General features: G+C 57.5%; 1 protein-coding gene across 3 annotated transcripts in view; it reads right to left on the bottom strand.

Moving 5' to 3' along the window:
- Window positions 1–14,132, bottom strand: part of GSG1L (GSG1 like) — a 204,815-nt gene extending 190,683 nt beyond the window's left edge. Inside the window, exon 1 of one of the 3 annotated variants that reach the window (XM_072753608.1) lies at window positions 13,653–14,132. In XM_072753608.1, coding sequence (XP_072609709.1) covers window positions 13,653–14,001 — 349 coding nt within the window. In that variant the 5' untranslated portion in view covers window positions 14,002–14,132. The remainder of the gene's footprint in view (window positions 1–13,652) is intronic. The other 2 variants (XM_072753606.1, XM_072753605.1) reach the window with 2 other exon arrangements.
- Window positions 14,133–16,040: the final 1,908 nt, after the last annotated feature.

Raw genomic sequence — 16,040 nt, 5'->3', positions numbered from 1 at the left:
CTGTGTCTCTGCCTCTCTCTCTCTCTCTCTCTCTCTCTCTCTAACTATCATAAATAAATAAAAACGAAAAAAAAATTAAATAAATAAATAAATAAAATATTTTAAAAATAAAAAGATTAAAAATAAAATAAACAAATACTCAAAGAAGAATAAATCTTTGAAGATGAGAATAACTATCCTAGAAAATACTTGAGGTTCCAGAACAACGTGGCTGGCAGGTAAGGGTTCATATATGGAAAGATGGCCACGGGTCTCCAAATTCTACTCCACCATCTTTAGCGGGAAAATGAAAAGCAAGCTTGAAAAGTCACAGAGATGTGTCGGGCTTGTGCAACCAAGAACACATGTGGCATCAGCAAGTTAGCCTTCACTTCCCGTCAGCCTTCATTCCTGTAGGCTGTCTGATTGTTTCCCCGACTCCCTGAGTCCTGGAGTCATTCTGGCCTGAATCTAGTGCCACATGAGCCAGGATCACCAATAAACCCATTCTCCATGATCTATCCTGCCTACGATGTCAGATCTGTGAAGACAAGACCTTGTTTTGTTCACCACCAAATCCACAGTGGCCTTAGTAGGGGCTCAATAAATCTCAGTAAAATGCACAAATGTATACACAATTTCTTGCTATCTTCCTGCTCTAGAATGCAAGCTCCATGAGACTAAAAACTTCCTCTGCCTTGTTACCTGCTAACATCCCTGCACTTATAGACAAAACCTAGCATACAGTAGGCACTCACAAAAATCAATGAAAGAATGATTAAGAATCTCAAAGGCTTGGGGCACCTGGGTGGCTCGGTTGGTTAAGCATCTGCCTTTGGCTCAGGTCATGATCTCAGGGTCTTGGGATCAAGCCCCAGGTCAGGCCCCCTGCTCAGCAGGGAGTCTGCTTCTCCTGCTCCCTCTGCCCCCCCCCCAATCATTCTCTCTCTCTCTCTCTCTCTCTAGTAAATAAAATCTTTAAAAAAAAATCTCAAGACTTCCCATCAGAGTAATTCCAACTGTTCACTTCCTGCCCATCCCAGGAAATGTGGCTTTTTGAGGGGCAGAGAAGGGTTATTTTTAAATAACCACCCTTCTGACAAATTGAGCAGAAGTCATGAAACCGAAGGTCAAGGTCTGCAGATCTTTAAGGGATAATCAAGGACCAGGAACTAGAAGCCAGGGCCACAGGGAAGCAGTCTGGGTCCTAGCACCAGCTCTGCAAGTGACCGGGGGATGGTTTCAAGGAGGTCTTTTCCCTACAGAGACTGAGTGTCCTTGTCCATAAAACAGAGTCGACATAGATCGTGATTCTCAGAGCACGGGCTGCTTATCACTGGGGCATTTGAGGTCAATGAATGTCTGGGAGAAGTGCTGCGGAGAAAAAAAAAATTAAACTCAGTGGTGGAAGAGGGTGTGCTGAGAGTGGGGGTCACAGATTTAAACACAGTGACCAGGGAAGACCTCACACAACAGGGGACATTTTATTAGTGAGGGGTTGGGAATCTGGGAAAGATTGTTGGGCTGAGAAAACTGCAAGTGCAAAGGCTTTGAGGCAGAAGGATGCCTGGGAGTGTTTGCATAAAAGCCCCCCAGAAGAAGCTAGGATGTAGTGGGACAACAGGGACAACTTAGGTCAGGTTCTGTGGCCACTGACAGGACCACTTCAGCTTTTCCCAAGTGAGATGAGGCTCCTGGAAGGACATGATCCAATGTGTACAGGATCCCTCAGCAGACTGTGGGGATGGCAGGAAGGGGAGGCAGGAAGACCAGCGACGGGACTGCAGGAGTCGTCCAGGCAAGAGATGGTGCTGGCTCAGCCACAGTAGCAGAGAGAAGGCAAGAAATGGTTGGACTCTGGATGTGTTTTTAAAAGAAGCCAATAGGGGGGATCCCTGTGTGGCTCAGTGGTTTAGCGCCTGCCTTTGGCCCAGGGCATGATCCTGGAAACCCGGGATCAAGTCCCATGTCGGGCTCCCTGCATGGAGCCTGCTTCTCCCTCTGCCTGTGTCTCTGCCTCTCTCTCACCCTCTCTCTCTCTCTCTGTCTCTCATGAATAAATAAATAAAAATCTTAGAAAAAAAAAAGAAAGAAGCCAATAGGATTTGCTGATGGACTGAATGGTATGTATGTGTGTGTGTGTCCTTTGTCATTTGTTGAGATGGGGCTGAGAGGGGCAGGGTGTGGGTGTGGCGGCCAGCCCCACAGTCACCAATCTTCCCAGCTCCTGCTTCCTAGGCCCATGGTAGGGCTGCCATCCTCCAGCCCCTGAGGATGTTAGATGTGATCGTGGGATTTGCTCTGGCCAGTGGCAGGTGCCACCTGTAGGCAAAACTCATCCCCGTCTCTGGCCATACAGCCATGGAAGCCTAGAGATGGAACCTCTTTTATCCAGGTCCCTGATGAGGACAGCATGAAACACAGTCCCCATGGTTGTCTGAACCTTCCCAGATTTGCAAGTGGTGACGGCAGCACGACGCAGCCTGTCCCGGCTGATGAGGGTGAGAAGGCAAGTGGTTAGTTTGGGCTTTGTTCATTCCCTTCAACTGAGTGATGACTCGAGACTTGTGTCCACCCCACCCCACTGTGCTCCAAGGAGGGTCTCCCTCTCTCCATGCTTCTTCCAGAACCACCCAGAAGAGCTCTGACGAGGCTGGGAGTGGGGGGTGGGTGGAGGTGCCACATAGGACAAGGCTGGCAGCCAAGAGCACAGGGGTACAGACAGAATCAAGGAGATAAGCCTCCTTCCCCCTTTTCTGGGACTGGACCCTCTGACAGAGAACACAGGGTAGAGAGAGGCCCGGAGAGAAGGGAGGACAAATGGACACAGACGGAGGGGAGGGGAGGATCCACAAGTGTGTCCCAGAGGCGACAGGGCGCAGATCCAGTTGGCTTGCGGAGAAGCTGCCTCCCACACACTGAGTTTCCTAGATGGTGAATGATGGATAAAAATAACTGGGGACAGTTTGGAGAGGCGCAGTGAGCTGGGATGAGTGGAAGCCCCCCAATAGGGCATGGATGGAAGGAGGAGGAAGACTGCATGAGGGAGGGTCTGGCCAGGCTGTCCTGTGTCCCCCACATGCCCAGGGCCAAAGGAGGAAGGCCTGGAAGAGCCACAGACTCCTGTGCTCCTGGAAGAGAGCAGAGAAGGGGCCATATGTGCCCCTCCTGGCTCCCGGGGCTACCTCAGGCTCCCCTCTGCCCCTCTCCTCCAGCAACTCAGGCCGCTCCCTCCACATACATGTGCATGTGTGCACACATGTGCCTGTGTGTGTGTGCATGTGTGAGTGTACATGTATGCGGCGTGCACGTCTCTTGTCTGTGTATGCCTGCATGTCCATTGTGCCTCTGCGTGGGTGTCTACATCTGTGTCTCTCTCCCTCCATGTCCCTCCCTCCCCCTACACTGACCTCCCCTCCCCACCCTGGTCCAGGTGTCACCTCAGACCCGGTCCCTGGCAGGCTGGGACATAGGACAAGGCTCCTGCAGCTACTGGCCGTCCCCTCAGCTCTGCTCCCTGAAGCTGGAGCAGAGGGACCCTGGAGTCCCCACCAGTGGGGAGCCGGGCAGGCCCTGCACCCTACAACCACGCTCTCCAAACGGCTTGGGCAGCCTGCGCCCAGGCCACCTTCCACACCTCGCCAACATTACCAGCCAACCATAGAGTTCAGTTCCCTCGTATAGGTTTTTGGAGCTGAGGGACTGCTTGGGGGCAGAGAGTCTGGCCTTCCATTCGGACTAGGTATCAACCAGGAATCCTGGAAGGAGCCAGTCCAAAAGCTTGGTACCACAATGAACCCCACTTTCCAGATACAGAAACTGAGGACCACGTTTCCTCTGAAAACTCGGAAGGGGATAAACACCTGCTTGCTCTGTTCTAAACCACTGTCTCCACTAGTGTCCCCACCCAAACCGCATCCTCCTTGGGCTCTCTGAGATCCCTGGGACGGGCTTGTCTCCCCACAAGCCAGGACCGTCTGACCTTGCCCTGTTGTGTCCACTCCACTCCCCCTGACACCACATGACTGGCCCTTCTGGGAGCCCTCAATGGTTCCACAAGGAGCATTTCCGAGGCAATATGCACATTCCCAGGACCAGGAGGCACTGGGCATCAGCTCTCCAAGGCCAAGGGATTTTGCCCCTTCCTAAGGACCGCTGTGCCCTGCTCCTGGGACACCACAGTGAGAAGCAGCTGAACGTGGTCTCTGCTCACTTTAGCACGAGAGACACAAATCATAAAGAGGCGTGCAAATAAGTAAGATGGTCATTTTAGCGAGCCAGACGTGTGGTGAGGGCAAGAAGCCTCTGGAGGAGACAGGAGCTAGGGCTGGTGGTTGGCAAGAGTCTGCCGGCAGAGCAGAGACCTAGACACACAGGAAGGGAGTTCGGGGCAGGGCACTGGCAAGAGCAAACACCCCAGAGTGGGACACCAGCTTGGAGCGCTCAGAACTGCAGGGCGGCCAGCCGGTCAGAGCGGGGTGAGAGGAAGATGGTTCCAGAAGACAAGAGAGCAGGAGGAGGCAGGTGGAGCCAGCGGGCAAGGGTGCTGCCGGGGGGCCGATCCCACCCCACACTCTGCAGAAGCCAGCGCCAGGCCTGCCCACTGCCTCATTCATTGCCAGATGCAAAATGACAGGGCTGGCTCAGACGCTCGTGCCCACAACTGCTGCGTCTCCAAAACCCCTGGGGAGCTGTTTAGAAATACAGATTCCTGGGCCTCGCCCCAGACCAACCAAGCAAAAAGTCCAAGGGCAAGACCCTGGGTACCTGCACTTTAACCAGTTCTCTAGATGAATCGGGGGCATCAGCCAAGTTAGGGAGACACCAGGTGTGTCAGGGATAGCCTGATGCGGTCTCCAGGGACAGGTCTCAGGACACTGTAGGCCACATGGTATGTTTAGGGGGGATGCCTTTCTCTGTGACACAGGTACATGGTTTCGCACCAGCGTCGTAGAACCCCAGAGCACCATATGGTGTAGAACCTCTGGCCTCCAGCACAGCTGCAGTGTCTTGGCTAAAAGAAGGAGGCCAGGGCTGACGGCATAGCCACAAACTCCTTGGGTTCCCAGATGTGCCCCTGCTGCGTAAGGAGGGGGCATCTCTGTTCCCACCTGACCAGCATCTACTGTCCCTTCTATTAGGACCAGGCCTGGAGTCTGAGGGATGCCTGTGATACAGTGATTGCTATAATGCCCCCAACTCTTTCACCCTTCCATGTTTCCATGCCCTTGGCCCCCGTGACTCCACAGCATCCGCCACATACCCACGCTGGGCTCGGCCACGTGACATGCTTTGGCCAATAGGATGTAAGTAAATGCGATGCATGCAGAGGCTGGAAGAGCACTTGCACGGTGCAGCTTGCTCCAGCCGTCACGTCTCTGCCACCACCATGAGAACGGGCCCAGGCTAGCCTGTCGGAGGATAAGAGGCCCGGGTGCCAACATCATCCCAGCCCACAGCCAGTGACCACCACACGTGAGTGAGCCCAACCCAGCCCATCCTAAATCGCTGAGCCACAGACTCAAACTGAGTAAATGCCTGCAGTTCGATGCCACTGAAGCTTGGCCGTCGTTGTTACCCAGTGTTGCGCAGCAAGAGCTAACTGCTACACTCCTCTCACTCTCAGACCATGTGGTTCAGGCAGAGCTGTCTTCATCTCCCACCCCAGGAGCATGACCAGGTGACTGAGGGTACATGTGAATGAGGCCCGGCCAACCCACACAGCTCACTCCCTTGGGCCACACTGATCGGGTCAGGGGTAAGGACATAATCCAGTGGATCCTCTGAGAACCAGTTCTGGACTTCTGTTTGGACCTTGGGAAGGAAGAACTCACTTTTCCACTGGAGTTCCTGGAAGGACAGGAGGTGAGCTCAAAGCTTCCAGGGATGGCCACAGGGGGAGAGTCCACTTGAGAAAGAAGCTAACCCAGAGGAAGGCAGAGCCAAGTGCTGGAAGGACTCAGATTCCCAACAACCCTGCTGGATCCAGCCATGCCACACGCCCAAACTCTTCTCATGAAACTATTAAGAGACACCACAGGGGTGCCCGGCAGCTCAGTCAGTGGAGCATGCGACTCTTGATCTCAGGGCTGTGAGTTTGAGCCCTTTGCTGGGTGTGGAGATTACTTTTTAAAAAGGGAGGGGGACACCTGGATGGCTCAATTGGTGAAGCGTCCAACTCTTGATTTTGGCTCAGGTCATGATCGCAGAGATTGAGCCCTGCGTCGGGCTGGAGCTCAGCAAGGAGTCTGCTGGTCTCCCTGCCTCTGCCTCTCCCCCCATTTGAGCTCTCTCTCCCTCTCGCTCTCAAACAAATGAATAAATAAATAATCTTTTAAAACTCAGTATCTGCCCAAGTGCCATCTGTTCCCCTGATCCCCAGTTCCGGTCCTCTGTCCCCACAGGACCGGCTGTGTGATCCCACACCCCCCTCCCAGAACACGGCAGATGGCACCAGCCTCAGCCCCCGGCCCCATGCCATCACATCAGATTCTCTCAAGACCATGAACCAACAGACATGGGATCGAATCCTGTTACCAGCGGAGCTCTGCTCTAGAAATGGCAAACTAGCAAGAGGAGGATTTGCTCACCCCTCAGAAGGGCTTGCTTTTGGCCCACAGGACAGGCTTATTTTTAATTGAATCAGTTCTTGAATTTTACACAAGCAAGAGATTTCTTATAAACACCTGGAGTTTTGACAAAATGGACAAGTGGGCCCCCTGTGGGCCTCCACCCTGCAATGAGGATGATCGTCTGGGGCTCAGCAGCTGCCCCTTTGGCTGAGGTACATGTCTCCAGGTCCCCACAGCCCCCACCACGCCCTCTATGACACTCTCTTATTGTTCCAGGCTGGCCCTTGTAGGGTGTTAGTTGGCAGGAGGGCCCATCGATTCAGAGCTGCAGGAGCCTGGGTGGCCTTGGCTTTGAGCTGCGGGGCCTGGGGATGGCCTCTCTGCCTGGACGCTGTGGGGCACAGCAGCCTCTCTGAAACATGCCTTTTTCTGGACTGGGACTTAAGTCCACTTCTGTCACTTTGGACCATCACAGTCCTGCAGGCAACACAGAAGCCCAAGGTCATAGATGGTTCTGAGCCTGGTGCCCCAGAATTTAAACAGGGGTGATGACTATTCTGAACCCCTCCAGCTCTCCACAGGGTCCCATGGAGCACTGCTTCTCAGGAGCAGAATGGAAGAGGGGGAGCAAAGAAAGAACGAATGACAAGCCCACGGGAATGATGGGCATGGAGCACAGAGCCCGGGCCTCTCACTGTACCCAGAAGTCCAGAGAAGTTCTAGAATCCTAAATGCATTCAACACAGTCCGTGCACCCTTACTAAGTGCAGATGAGCTCGTCTAGGTCCCAGAATGTGGCATCCTGTGAAATGGACCAAGTCCTGCCCCCACGGAGCTGGCATGTGGGAAGGGGAGAGATTATAATAAACAAAATCAATGAGGACAATATGTAGTCAGTAAGACAACAATTACAGCCATGGGGGGAGAAGGTGGGAGACCAGTGCTGGGGAGCGGGAGTGAGGTCACTGATTGAGAGCCAGTGCTCAGGGAAGGCCTCTGGGAAACAGGACATTTGAGCCCAGACCTGCCTGGGAGAAGAGACCCCAGAGAGCAGGAACAGCAAGTACAAAGGCCCAGGGGCAGGAGGGCGTTGCCCTGTTCCAGGACCAGCAAGGAGACCCCTGAGGCTAGCGTGGAGTGAAGGGGGTGGGGTCAGAGAGGCAATGTGGGTACATCACAGCAGGCCCCGGGCCCCATAGGTGGGTAGCCCTGAATCTAAGTGAGGCCACGCAGAGTGGAGGGAGGCGATCTCACTTGAGTAGAAGGCAGACCATGGAGGCCGAGGGCAGAAGCAGGGAGCCCAGGGAGGCGCTACTGTCCTAGTCCAGGGGCTGGGCACTGGGGCACAGGCCAGGGCAGAGCCATAGGTCCTGGAGGACTCCAAGGCTTGGGGCCTGAGCCCCTGGAAGGGGGCAGATGGTGTTCACATGAGGGGGAGGCCATAGGCATAGGCCGGTGCCTCTCCCGTGGGATCCCAGGCCCAGTGTTCACGGACCTGCCAGGCTTTTGAGGAAGGCCATAAATCCAGATGTTTCCGTGAAGTATCTCAATTTGCAAATGTTGGTGACCCATTCCAAGACTGTAAACACTTAAGGCCAAACAAAACAGATGGACAGTTCGGAGCGGACCCCCAGGCCACAGGGTCAGTCACAGCCAGTGCCATCACTGAGGGTTTGCTGTGCGCCCACAGAGCACCCGCACCATCACCTTTAACTCCAGCCAGGCTAGTGGGGCAGCTGTTATCATCCCTGTGTCCCAGACAAGGGAACTGAGGCCCAGAGAGGATAAGCGCCTCAACCAAGGCCACACAGCAGGCGAGTGGTGATTGGGAGGGCTGGGGCCTGGGCTGTCTGTCCCTGAAGCCTGTCATCATGGGGTGCTCTGCTGCCTCCATCACCCAGACCAAAAACAAACAAAATCTTCATTCTACAGGTAAGGAAAGAAAAGTCCTGAGAGAAGGAGTAGGACTTAGCCAGAGTCACTTGGCAAGCTAGCGGCAGAGTCTGGCCTCGAACCTGGGGCTCATGACTCCCGGTGCACAGCTCTCCTCTGTTGGAGGAGCCCAGGGTGCCTGAACGAATTGGGTTGGTGGGGGTGTGGTGCAGCATAGCAGGCAAGAGCCGGGTTCTAGAACCTTCTGCCACTTAGTAGCTGTGTGACCTTGAGCAAGTCACTTTATCCCTCTGTGCCCCAGAAAGCAGGTGTCACCATGGCACTTGGCTGCCATAGAAGCGTTCCTGAAGTGGAAGGAAACAACGCTGGTCTTGGACTTAGAGCCATGCCTTTCAAAGTCGGAGTCTTCACCCACCGGGCGATCCCAACACAAAGCCCATCCGATATTACACCAACACACTCCCAACACTAGAACCTTCCTGGGCGGGAACGTCAGACCGGTCCTCACACTGGTGAAAAAGGTTTATCGGCATAATTTAAGGGAACAAGCAGAAGAGGTAGATTTTTCCATAGAAAAGATGGGGAAGCAAGAAAGGCATGGGGGGTCAGCAAGGGGCTTTCTCCTCCTGGTGAGCACGCCCCCACCCACACGCACCCCACGTACACCCTGTGTAAGGGAGGGGTCGTGTGTAGCAGGCACCTCGTGAACGGGGAGGGGTCCCCAGCCGGCCCCCCGCCTCACTGCAGGGTAAGAAGACACCCGGAGCCCGAGAAGGGGCAGTGCTCCTAACGACAACCAGCATTCAAGCCCCGGATGTTCAGGGAGCACCTAGTACGGGCCGGGCCGGCGCTGCGAGCGCTAAGGAACCAGCAGCGACCGGAGCAGATAAACTTGGCCGCCACCTTCACCGAGCTGGTGGGCAATACGCAGAACCAACAAGCAACACTGAGATCAAAGCCCGTGGCAAGTGCTGGGAGAAAAATCAAGCAGGGAACATGTGGGGAGATCGATTTTGAACTGGGTGCTCAGAGAGAGCTCAGCACTGTCTTGAAGAAGTTTCTAGAAACAACATTGTGGCCACCTAGGGGAAAAGCTGTCCAGGCAGAGGGAAGGGCCAGTGCGAAGACTCTGGGTGCTGGCGTTGGGGGCCAGTGTGGCAGGAGTCAGTGACCACGATGAGGGGAGCAGGAGAGGAGCCCAGAGGAGTGGCACAGCTGTGGAGGAGCTATGGGAGGACGTGACTTTGACTCTAAGTGACAGTGGGGCCATCAGACAGGGCTGGACAAAGGAGGGACAGGATCTGGCAGCTGCTGTGGGGCTGGGTGAAGAGCAGACTGGGGTGGTGGGGTCAACGGTGGAAGCAGGGTGACCACTGCAGAAGAGCACCGGAGAGGGGGGGGTGGCAAGGGGCGCTCCCACACCCAGCAGGGGCACGGCATCTTCCCCACACTATTTCACTGAATATTCCCACTTCCAGCAAGTGCCACCTGCTCTGATGCCCATTCTAGAGGGGAACAAACTGAGGCTCTTGCCCAAACCACGCTGCTAACAGGAGACTCGGGAAGCCTCCATCCTTCACAGAGGAGGATGGGCTCCATCCCAGGGGAAAGAGTGGGTTCAGAGGGTCCTGCTCCTGCTTCCCGTGACCCATCCCGCCCTTCCCTGTGGCTGCCTCCATCTCACCTCCCTCCAGGGATGTCTCACCTCCCTCCAGGCATCCCGGGAGCCCTCCCCGACTCTGCCCTGCCACCCCATCGGTCTTCCCGAGTCTCCTCCTTCCTCGGGTTCAAACACACACCGGACGAAGTCCATCCTCACCTGTGCTCCCAGTTAGCACCACCACACAGCCCGGCCACCCATCACCCCACCCCCACCCCCAGAACCACACTATTCCTTTTCCGGACCTTTCCTCCGCTGCCCCCGCCCCCCCCCCCCCAATGCCTACAACGGGCAACCACCCAGCCCTTCTGAGCATCTAATCCAGAGGAGAAATCCAATTTGCGTGAAGGGCTCGGGGTAATTCTGTGTCAAGGCCATGCTCCCTTTCTGTTTGTTGAAGGAGGTTGATGCTCCTTCTTGGAGGAAGGAGAAAAGCTTTCTTTGTGCCCGGTCTGGTGAAATTGTGTCTGTTTAGGACAGGCTGCAGTTTTCTTTGTGAACGCTGTAGATTTTTTCATGTGGGTAAAAGGGCTTATTAGATTTCCCTGTGGCTGCACAGAGTGGGGAGAGGCTCTTCTGGGCGCAGAAAGAAATTACCGATCCGGCGTTGGAGAGGAAGGAGCAGTTAGCAGCTGCTTCTCACGGAGAGGTCAGGATTTCGTGGTTGGCGTTTTCATTGGGGTGAACGTGAAACGCTGGGAAGGAAAGAAAGCCTTGCCTGTAGTTTGGGAGGGAGGGAAAGAGACATGGTCTGCGATGTCTCAGGGGTGGGCAGATAGGAGGGCAGGGGTTTTGTTAGGGCCGGGGAGGGGAGTTGTTGGGGGCGGGGTTTTTTTTTTTTTCCTTCCTCAAGTAAAAAATAAATTTAAAAAATGGTCACCGAACGCAGAAGAAGTGTTGTCATAGCAACAAAAGTTTGAGGCCAGGTACTTCCTGACATCCCTTCAGGACCACAGAGGTGGCAAAGGCAGGATTTGGGCACCGTGGGATCAGCCAGGGAAACCATCCAAGCTGGCTCAGACCTCCCAAATTTCTCACCGGCTCTGACAGGCTGATAACTATTTTCCAAGCTCTCGGGGAGGAAAATTGTGATTTTCTGGGAGGGGCGATCTCTAGCCAACAGCGATCAAAGGGAAAGGAAAAACTGTGGGTTTGCATTATTTGCCCAACAAACTAACCACCCATGTTTTTACGAACACAGGACTGGGGATGAGGGTCTTAGGCTGAGTGCCACCCCCCAAAATGACACCCGTCCCGGATCCCCCAGCAGCATCATTCACTCCACCCAGATCCCTTTCTGTCTCCAAAGATAATCGGGGCCCCCTTGCCAGCTGGGACACCTGGCCAGAAGCCTCTCTGAACCCCCAGCTCCTCATCTGAAAAGTAGGCACCCTAGAAGTGCCTCCCGCGGAGGCGTTGGCAAGGAGTCAGCAAGATCTGGCAGGTGAGAAGTTTTAGCAGTGCCTGGTGCGCATTAAAAGCTCAATAAATGTAAGCTAACATTGCTTTAAATGTTTTTCAATTAATAATTTTTAAAACTGCTCCGGCTTAAACACCCTGTGTCAAGCCCTGGATGAGCGACACGGATGAGCTCCAACCAGGGAAGTACCTGCAAGCGGTGGGGCCGTGACCTTCAGGGAGAAGCCAAGAGAGACCTCAGTGAAGAGGCTCAGCCAGTCATCGAGGGCCCGGACACCCACAGAGGAAGGGACCGCAGGGACCAGGCAACTCCAGAGACACAATGTTGTGTTTTTAAGTACATGTATGAAGGAAAGACAAGGAGGCTGCATTTCTACACCAAGGAGAAACTTGCTGACAAGCGAAGGTGATGTGTGGGGGACCTCTACCCCAAAAGGTGCGGATGTTCTCCAGGACAAGACACTACAAGACCTCCGTGGAAAAGGTCAGGGTCAGGCTGAGTGGAACGCAGAGAATTTTAGCCAAGATGCCTTTTGAGGTTTTTTGTTTTTTGTTTTAATTACAACCTGGAGTAAAGATGTGACTTCTGAGTGCACACCAGAAGTGAGTCTGATGGGGAGAAAGTGGTCAGAGGTGGAACCGTATCCAAACACGGAGTGTCTGGCACATGGCTAGTGTCACACAGGTGGTCACAGAAAAGTCCAGCCCAGTACCTCCAGAGGCAAGGCAGAGCAGAGAGCACCCCGGGGAAACCTCTGCTTTATCATCCCAAGGTCTCACCCAACGTGAATCCCATAAAAATGTACACGACCTACTATGCAGAGGACACTACCCACAGGCTGGGGGATGACGGTGAACCAGGCAGCTCAGTCCCTACCCTCACCGGGGACATCCTGCAGAGACAAGGGACAAGAAGCCAGTGACCAGAGGCAGGCTCCAGAAAATTTCAGGTTGTGCCGAGTCTGATGAAGGAGATAAAGGTGATGATGAGAGACAAAGTTAGGGGACCCTGCCTCCAAAGGGGATGGGGAGATCTTCTCTCCAGAAGACCCTGCCTGGGAAGACAGGTGGGCAAGTCCCAGGGGAGCTGAGGCCCCGGAAGCTGTGGGGAAGGGAATTCCAGGCAGAGGGAGCAGCCTCCTAGGGTTTATCTTACACCTTCTTGTCTGTGTCCTTACACGAACAGGCCGAGGGCTCATTCAGGGCAAACTCCGTTGTCACCCACCCCCTGGACACCGGAGTGCTCGCATAGACGCACAAGAGCGTTCCGTGAATGCACAGACTTTTAACCTTGGGGAGAGAGGTCAGTTCCCTCCAGAGGGTCCGCGCGCCCGGACCTACAGCAACCTGGTCTGGGCGGCAGTGGGTGGTGTGGCCCCGCACCCGGCCGCCGCCCAGGGCCTCACTGCCCTCCTCGGGGGCACTGCCTCCGCCCTGGCTGCCCGGGGAGGGCACGGAAAGAGGCGGTGAGGCACAGGGAGCAGTTTGCTCTGCCTACTGGAAAGTGACCCCCCAGCCAATCTGATTGGAGCCTGGCCGAGCAGTCCCGCTTCCCCGCCCGCCCCCTCCTCTCTCCCGGGCAGGGGGGGCAGGGGGGCCTCCCCTCCCCTCCCCCCGCCCACTCCCGGGCCGCCCGAGCCCCGTCCGGGAGAACGACCCCCACCCCCGCGGGGCCGCTGGCTCCCGGGACGCGCGCCCTCCCCGCAGCGGGCCGGGCCCCGCCACGACGGCGGGGGCGGGGGCGAGCCGGGAGACGAGTTGTGGCGCGGAGAGGAGCGGGAGCCCGGGAGCCGGGGCCCTGGAGACGCGCCTCCCCGGGGCGCGGCGACGTCCCCGCAGGCGCCCGGCGCTCGGGAAGGGCAGCCGCTGCGCCCGGAGCCCCGCACGGCCGCGCGTCCCGGCCGCCCCCCGCGCGCCCCCCGCCCCCGCCCCCGGCCCCGGGCTGCGGCCGAGCCCCGCGGCGCGCCGGGACCCCTCGGGCGGCAGGCGGGGGGCGCGCGGGGGGCGCGGGGGGCGCGCGGGGCCGGGGCGCGCGGGGGGCGCGGGGGGCGCGGGGGGCGCGCGGGGCCGGGGCCCGGGGCCCGGAGCCCGGAGCCCGGAGCCCCGCCGCCGGCGCCGCCGGCACTCACCGAGCCCGCCGAGCTCCTCCTCGCACGAGTACCAGATGCCGGTGTGGAAATTCCTGAAGAGGAAGCGGTCGTCGCCCGTCTCCCAGCTGTAGAGCGCGCCGCCAGGGGGGCCGTTCCCGGCGGCGGCGGCGGCGGCGGTGGCGGCGGCGGGGGCGGCCGTGCCGTTGGCCGTGGCGTTGGCGCCCGAGTTGGGGCAGTTGGCGCGCCCGCCCTGGCCGCAGCCGGGCTTGGGGACCCGCTGCGTGCCCTGGCACCAGTGCGTGGTGAGGAAGGCGGTGGTGGCGAAGAGCAGCGCCAGCAGGTTCAGGGCCACGGCCAGGAGCGCTCGGCCGCGGCGGCTCGTCTTCATGCCGCCCGCGCCGCCGGGACCGCGCCGCCGGGGAGCTCCGCGCGCGAAGTTGGCAGCCGGCGCCCCGCGTCAGCGGCCGCTGCCCGCCGCGCCCCGGGGCTCGGGCGCCTGCGATGGGCGGCGGCGGACGCGGCGCGGGCCCATGGCCCCGCCACCCGGGGCGGGGGCGAGGGCGGGCGCGGGGGGCGCGGGGGCGCGGGGGCGCGGGGGGCGCGGGCGGCGGCGGCGGAGCGGCTCCGGCGCGCCCGGAGCCCGGAGCGCGAGTGCACCTCGGCGAGGAGCCGCTGGCGCCTGGCAGCGGCCACGGCGCAGGGACGCGCGCCCCTCCGTGGGGAGACACCTGCAGGCGGCCGGCGACACTGTTCCGGCGCCCGCCCCAAGCGGGGAGAGGGGGCGCCCCACGCCGGGCGCGGGCGGGGGACCCGGAGGGGAGGGACGCCCCCGAGGAGCCCCGCGCCCGGCCGGGGGCGCTGAGAAGCCGGAAGAACGCCAGGCAAGGCGCTCTCGGAGCAAGAGGCTCCCCACGGGGGCCGGGGGCGGGCCCCAAACCCGGCCAGGAGAGGGCATCCTACTCAAGACCCGGGCGCGCTGGGCTCCCCAAGAGGGACGCGGGCCGGCGGGAAGGACCCCTAGCAAGGAACCCCAGAGGATCAGAACTGCAAAGGTCCCCGGGCTTCCCACAAGCTCACCCGGGAGGGATGCCCTCCCCTGGACCTGGACTCGCAGGACCCCTCAGCAGGGGCATCCCACCAGGAAGGCAGGGTTGTAGAGTCTTTGGGGCTTGTGCTTCCCCTGGGGGCCGCCCCCGGGGACTTAGACTGCCTAAAGCAAGGAGAAGGGCTTCTCTGGCAGGTGGAACCCACGGTTGCCTGGGCTCTCTGTTGTGGCATGGAACAGCGGCAAAGGTGGCAAAGACGTGCCCGATGCATGTGTTGTGTAGGACAAATGAGGCTTCCTCCCGCAGACCATCCGCACTTGAGGTCCCGAGCAGCGTGACCCCAGGAGGTCTGGACACACAAAGTTGTAGTTGGTAGGTACGGATGCCCTGCAGAGGCTGTCTACTCAGACACTTCCAGGTTGGGGTGGGGGCAGAGTGGTCAAAAATACTGACTTTGGGGTCAGGCAGTTCTGGGGCTTGGCCAGGTGGGACCTTTGAACAGTCACCTAACCTCTGGGAGCCTCAATTCTTTGTCTATAAAAAGGGGAGGGGTATCAGGCTGTTGTAATGGAGTCGGGCCCACCGAGAAAAGGATTTGGCGCACAGTAGGTCGTCAGTAAATGCCAGCCACTATGATTAACATCTGAACCAAGATCGGTTGACCACATTTGCAACCCAAAGGTTGACCTTTCAGAGATCTCTCCTGCAAACTGGGATTGCCCAACTTTGAGCACCCCAGCCCCACCTGGGCTCTGAGATGACCTGAACTCCCTTCACACCAGCAGTGCATGGGACCCTGATGCCCAGGTGTATAACAATTAATTGCATGTTGATTGCAAGAGCTCATTTGAATTCTGCCCAAGCTAAGAGCTGCTCCAACAACCCCCAGCTTGGGAATGGCAGGGCTTGCAGAATTCAAGGTTAGCAGAGTATGAATTGCCTTATTCTGGTGGGTGAACCTGCACTCGCTGTCAGCTGCTTCTACTCTGCCTAAGGTGGCTGACTGTGACTGTGGGCAATGTCCCTGGCAGGATATCATATGAAGGATGGCCAGGGGTCTCCAGCCTCGTTCATTAGATCCCTTTTCTGGCCCTACACAAGGCCTTCCAAACTGTTTTGAGGAGGACCTCCATGCAATAATCATGGAGTTGAGGGTATGGCTTGACAGGGAACATATATCATGGCCAAGAAGTTGCAAGGACTTCAGTATCACTTCTAAATAGGTGTGCAATATTCATCACAGGAGTGTCCATACACATTTGAAACTCAGTCCCTCAGATGGAAGCTTGTGACAATGGACATGTGGGCAGGACTCGGTGACCTCCAGGCTGGGAACTCTTCCCTGGGTATTCCAAGCCAACAGATCCCAACCGAAATAAGT

The sequence above is a fragment of the Vulpes vulpes genome, chromosome 3 (genome assembly GCF_048418805.1).
Source record: "Vulpes vulpes isolate BD-2025 chromosome 3, VulVul3, whole genome shotgun sequence".
NCBI classification, from domain to species: domain Eukaryota; kingdom Metazoa; phylum Chordata; class Mammalia; order Carnivora; family Canidae; genus Vulpes; species Vulpes vulpes.
Note: the sequence above shows the minus strand (reverse complement) of the source record. Positions and strands in the feature narration are given on the sequence as shown.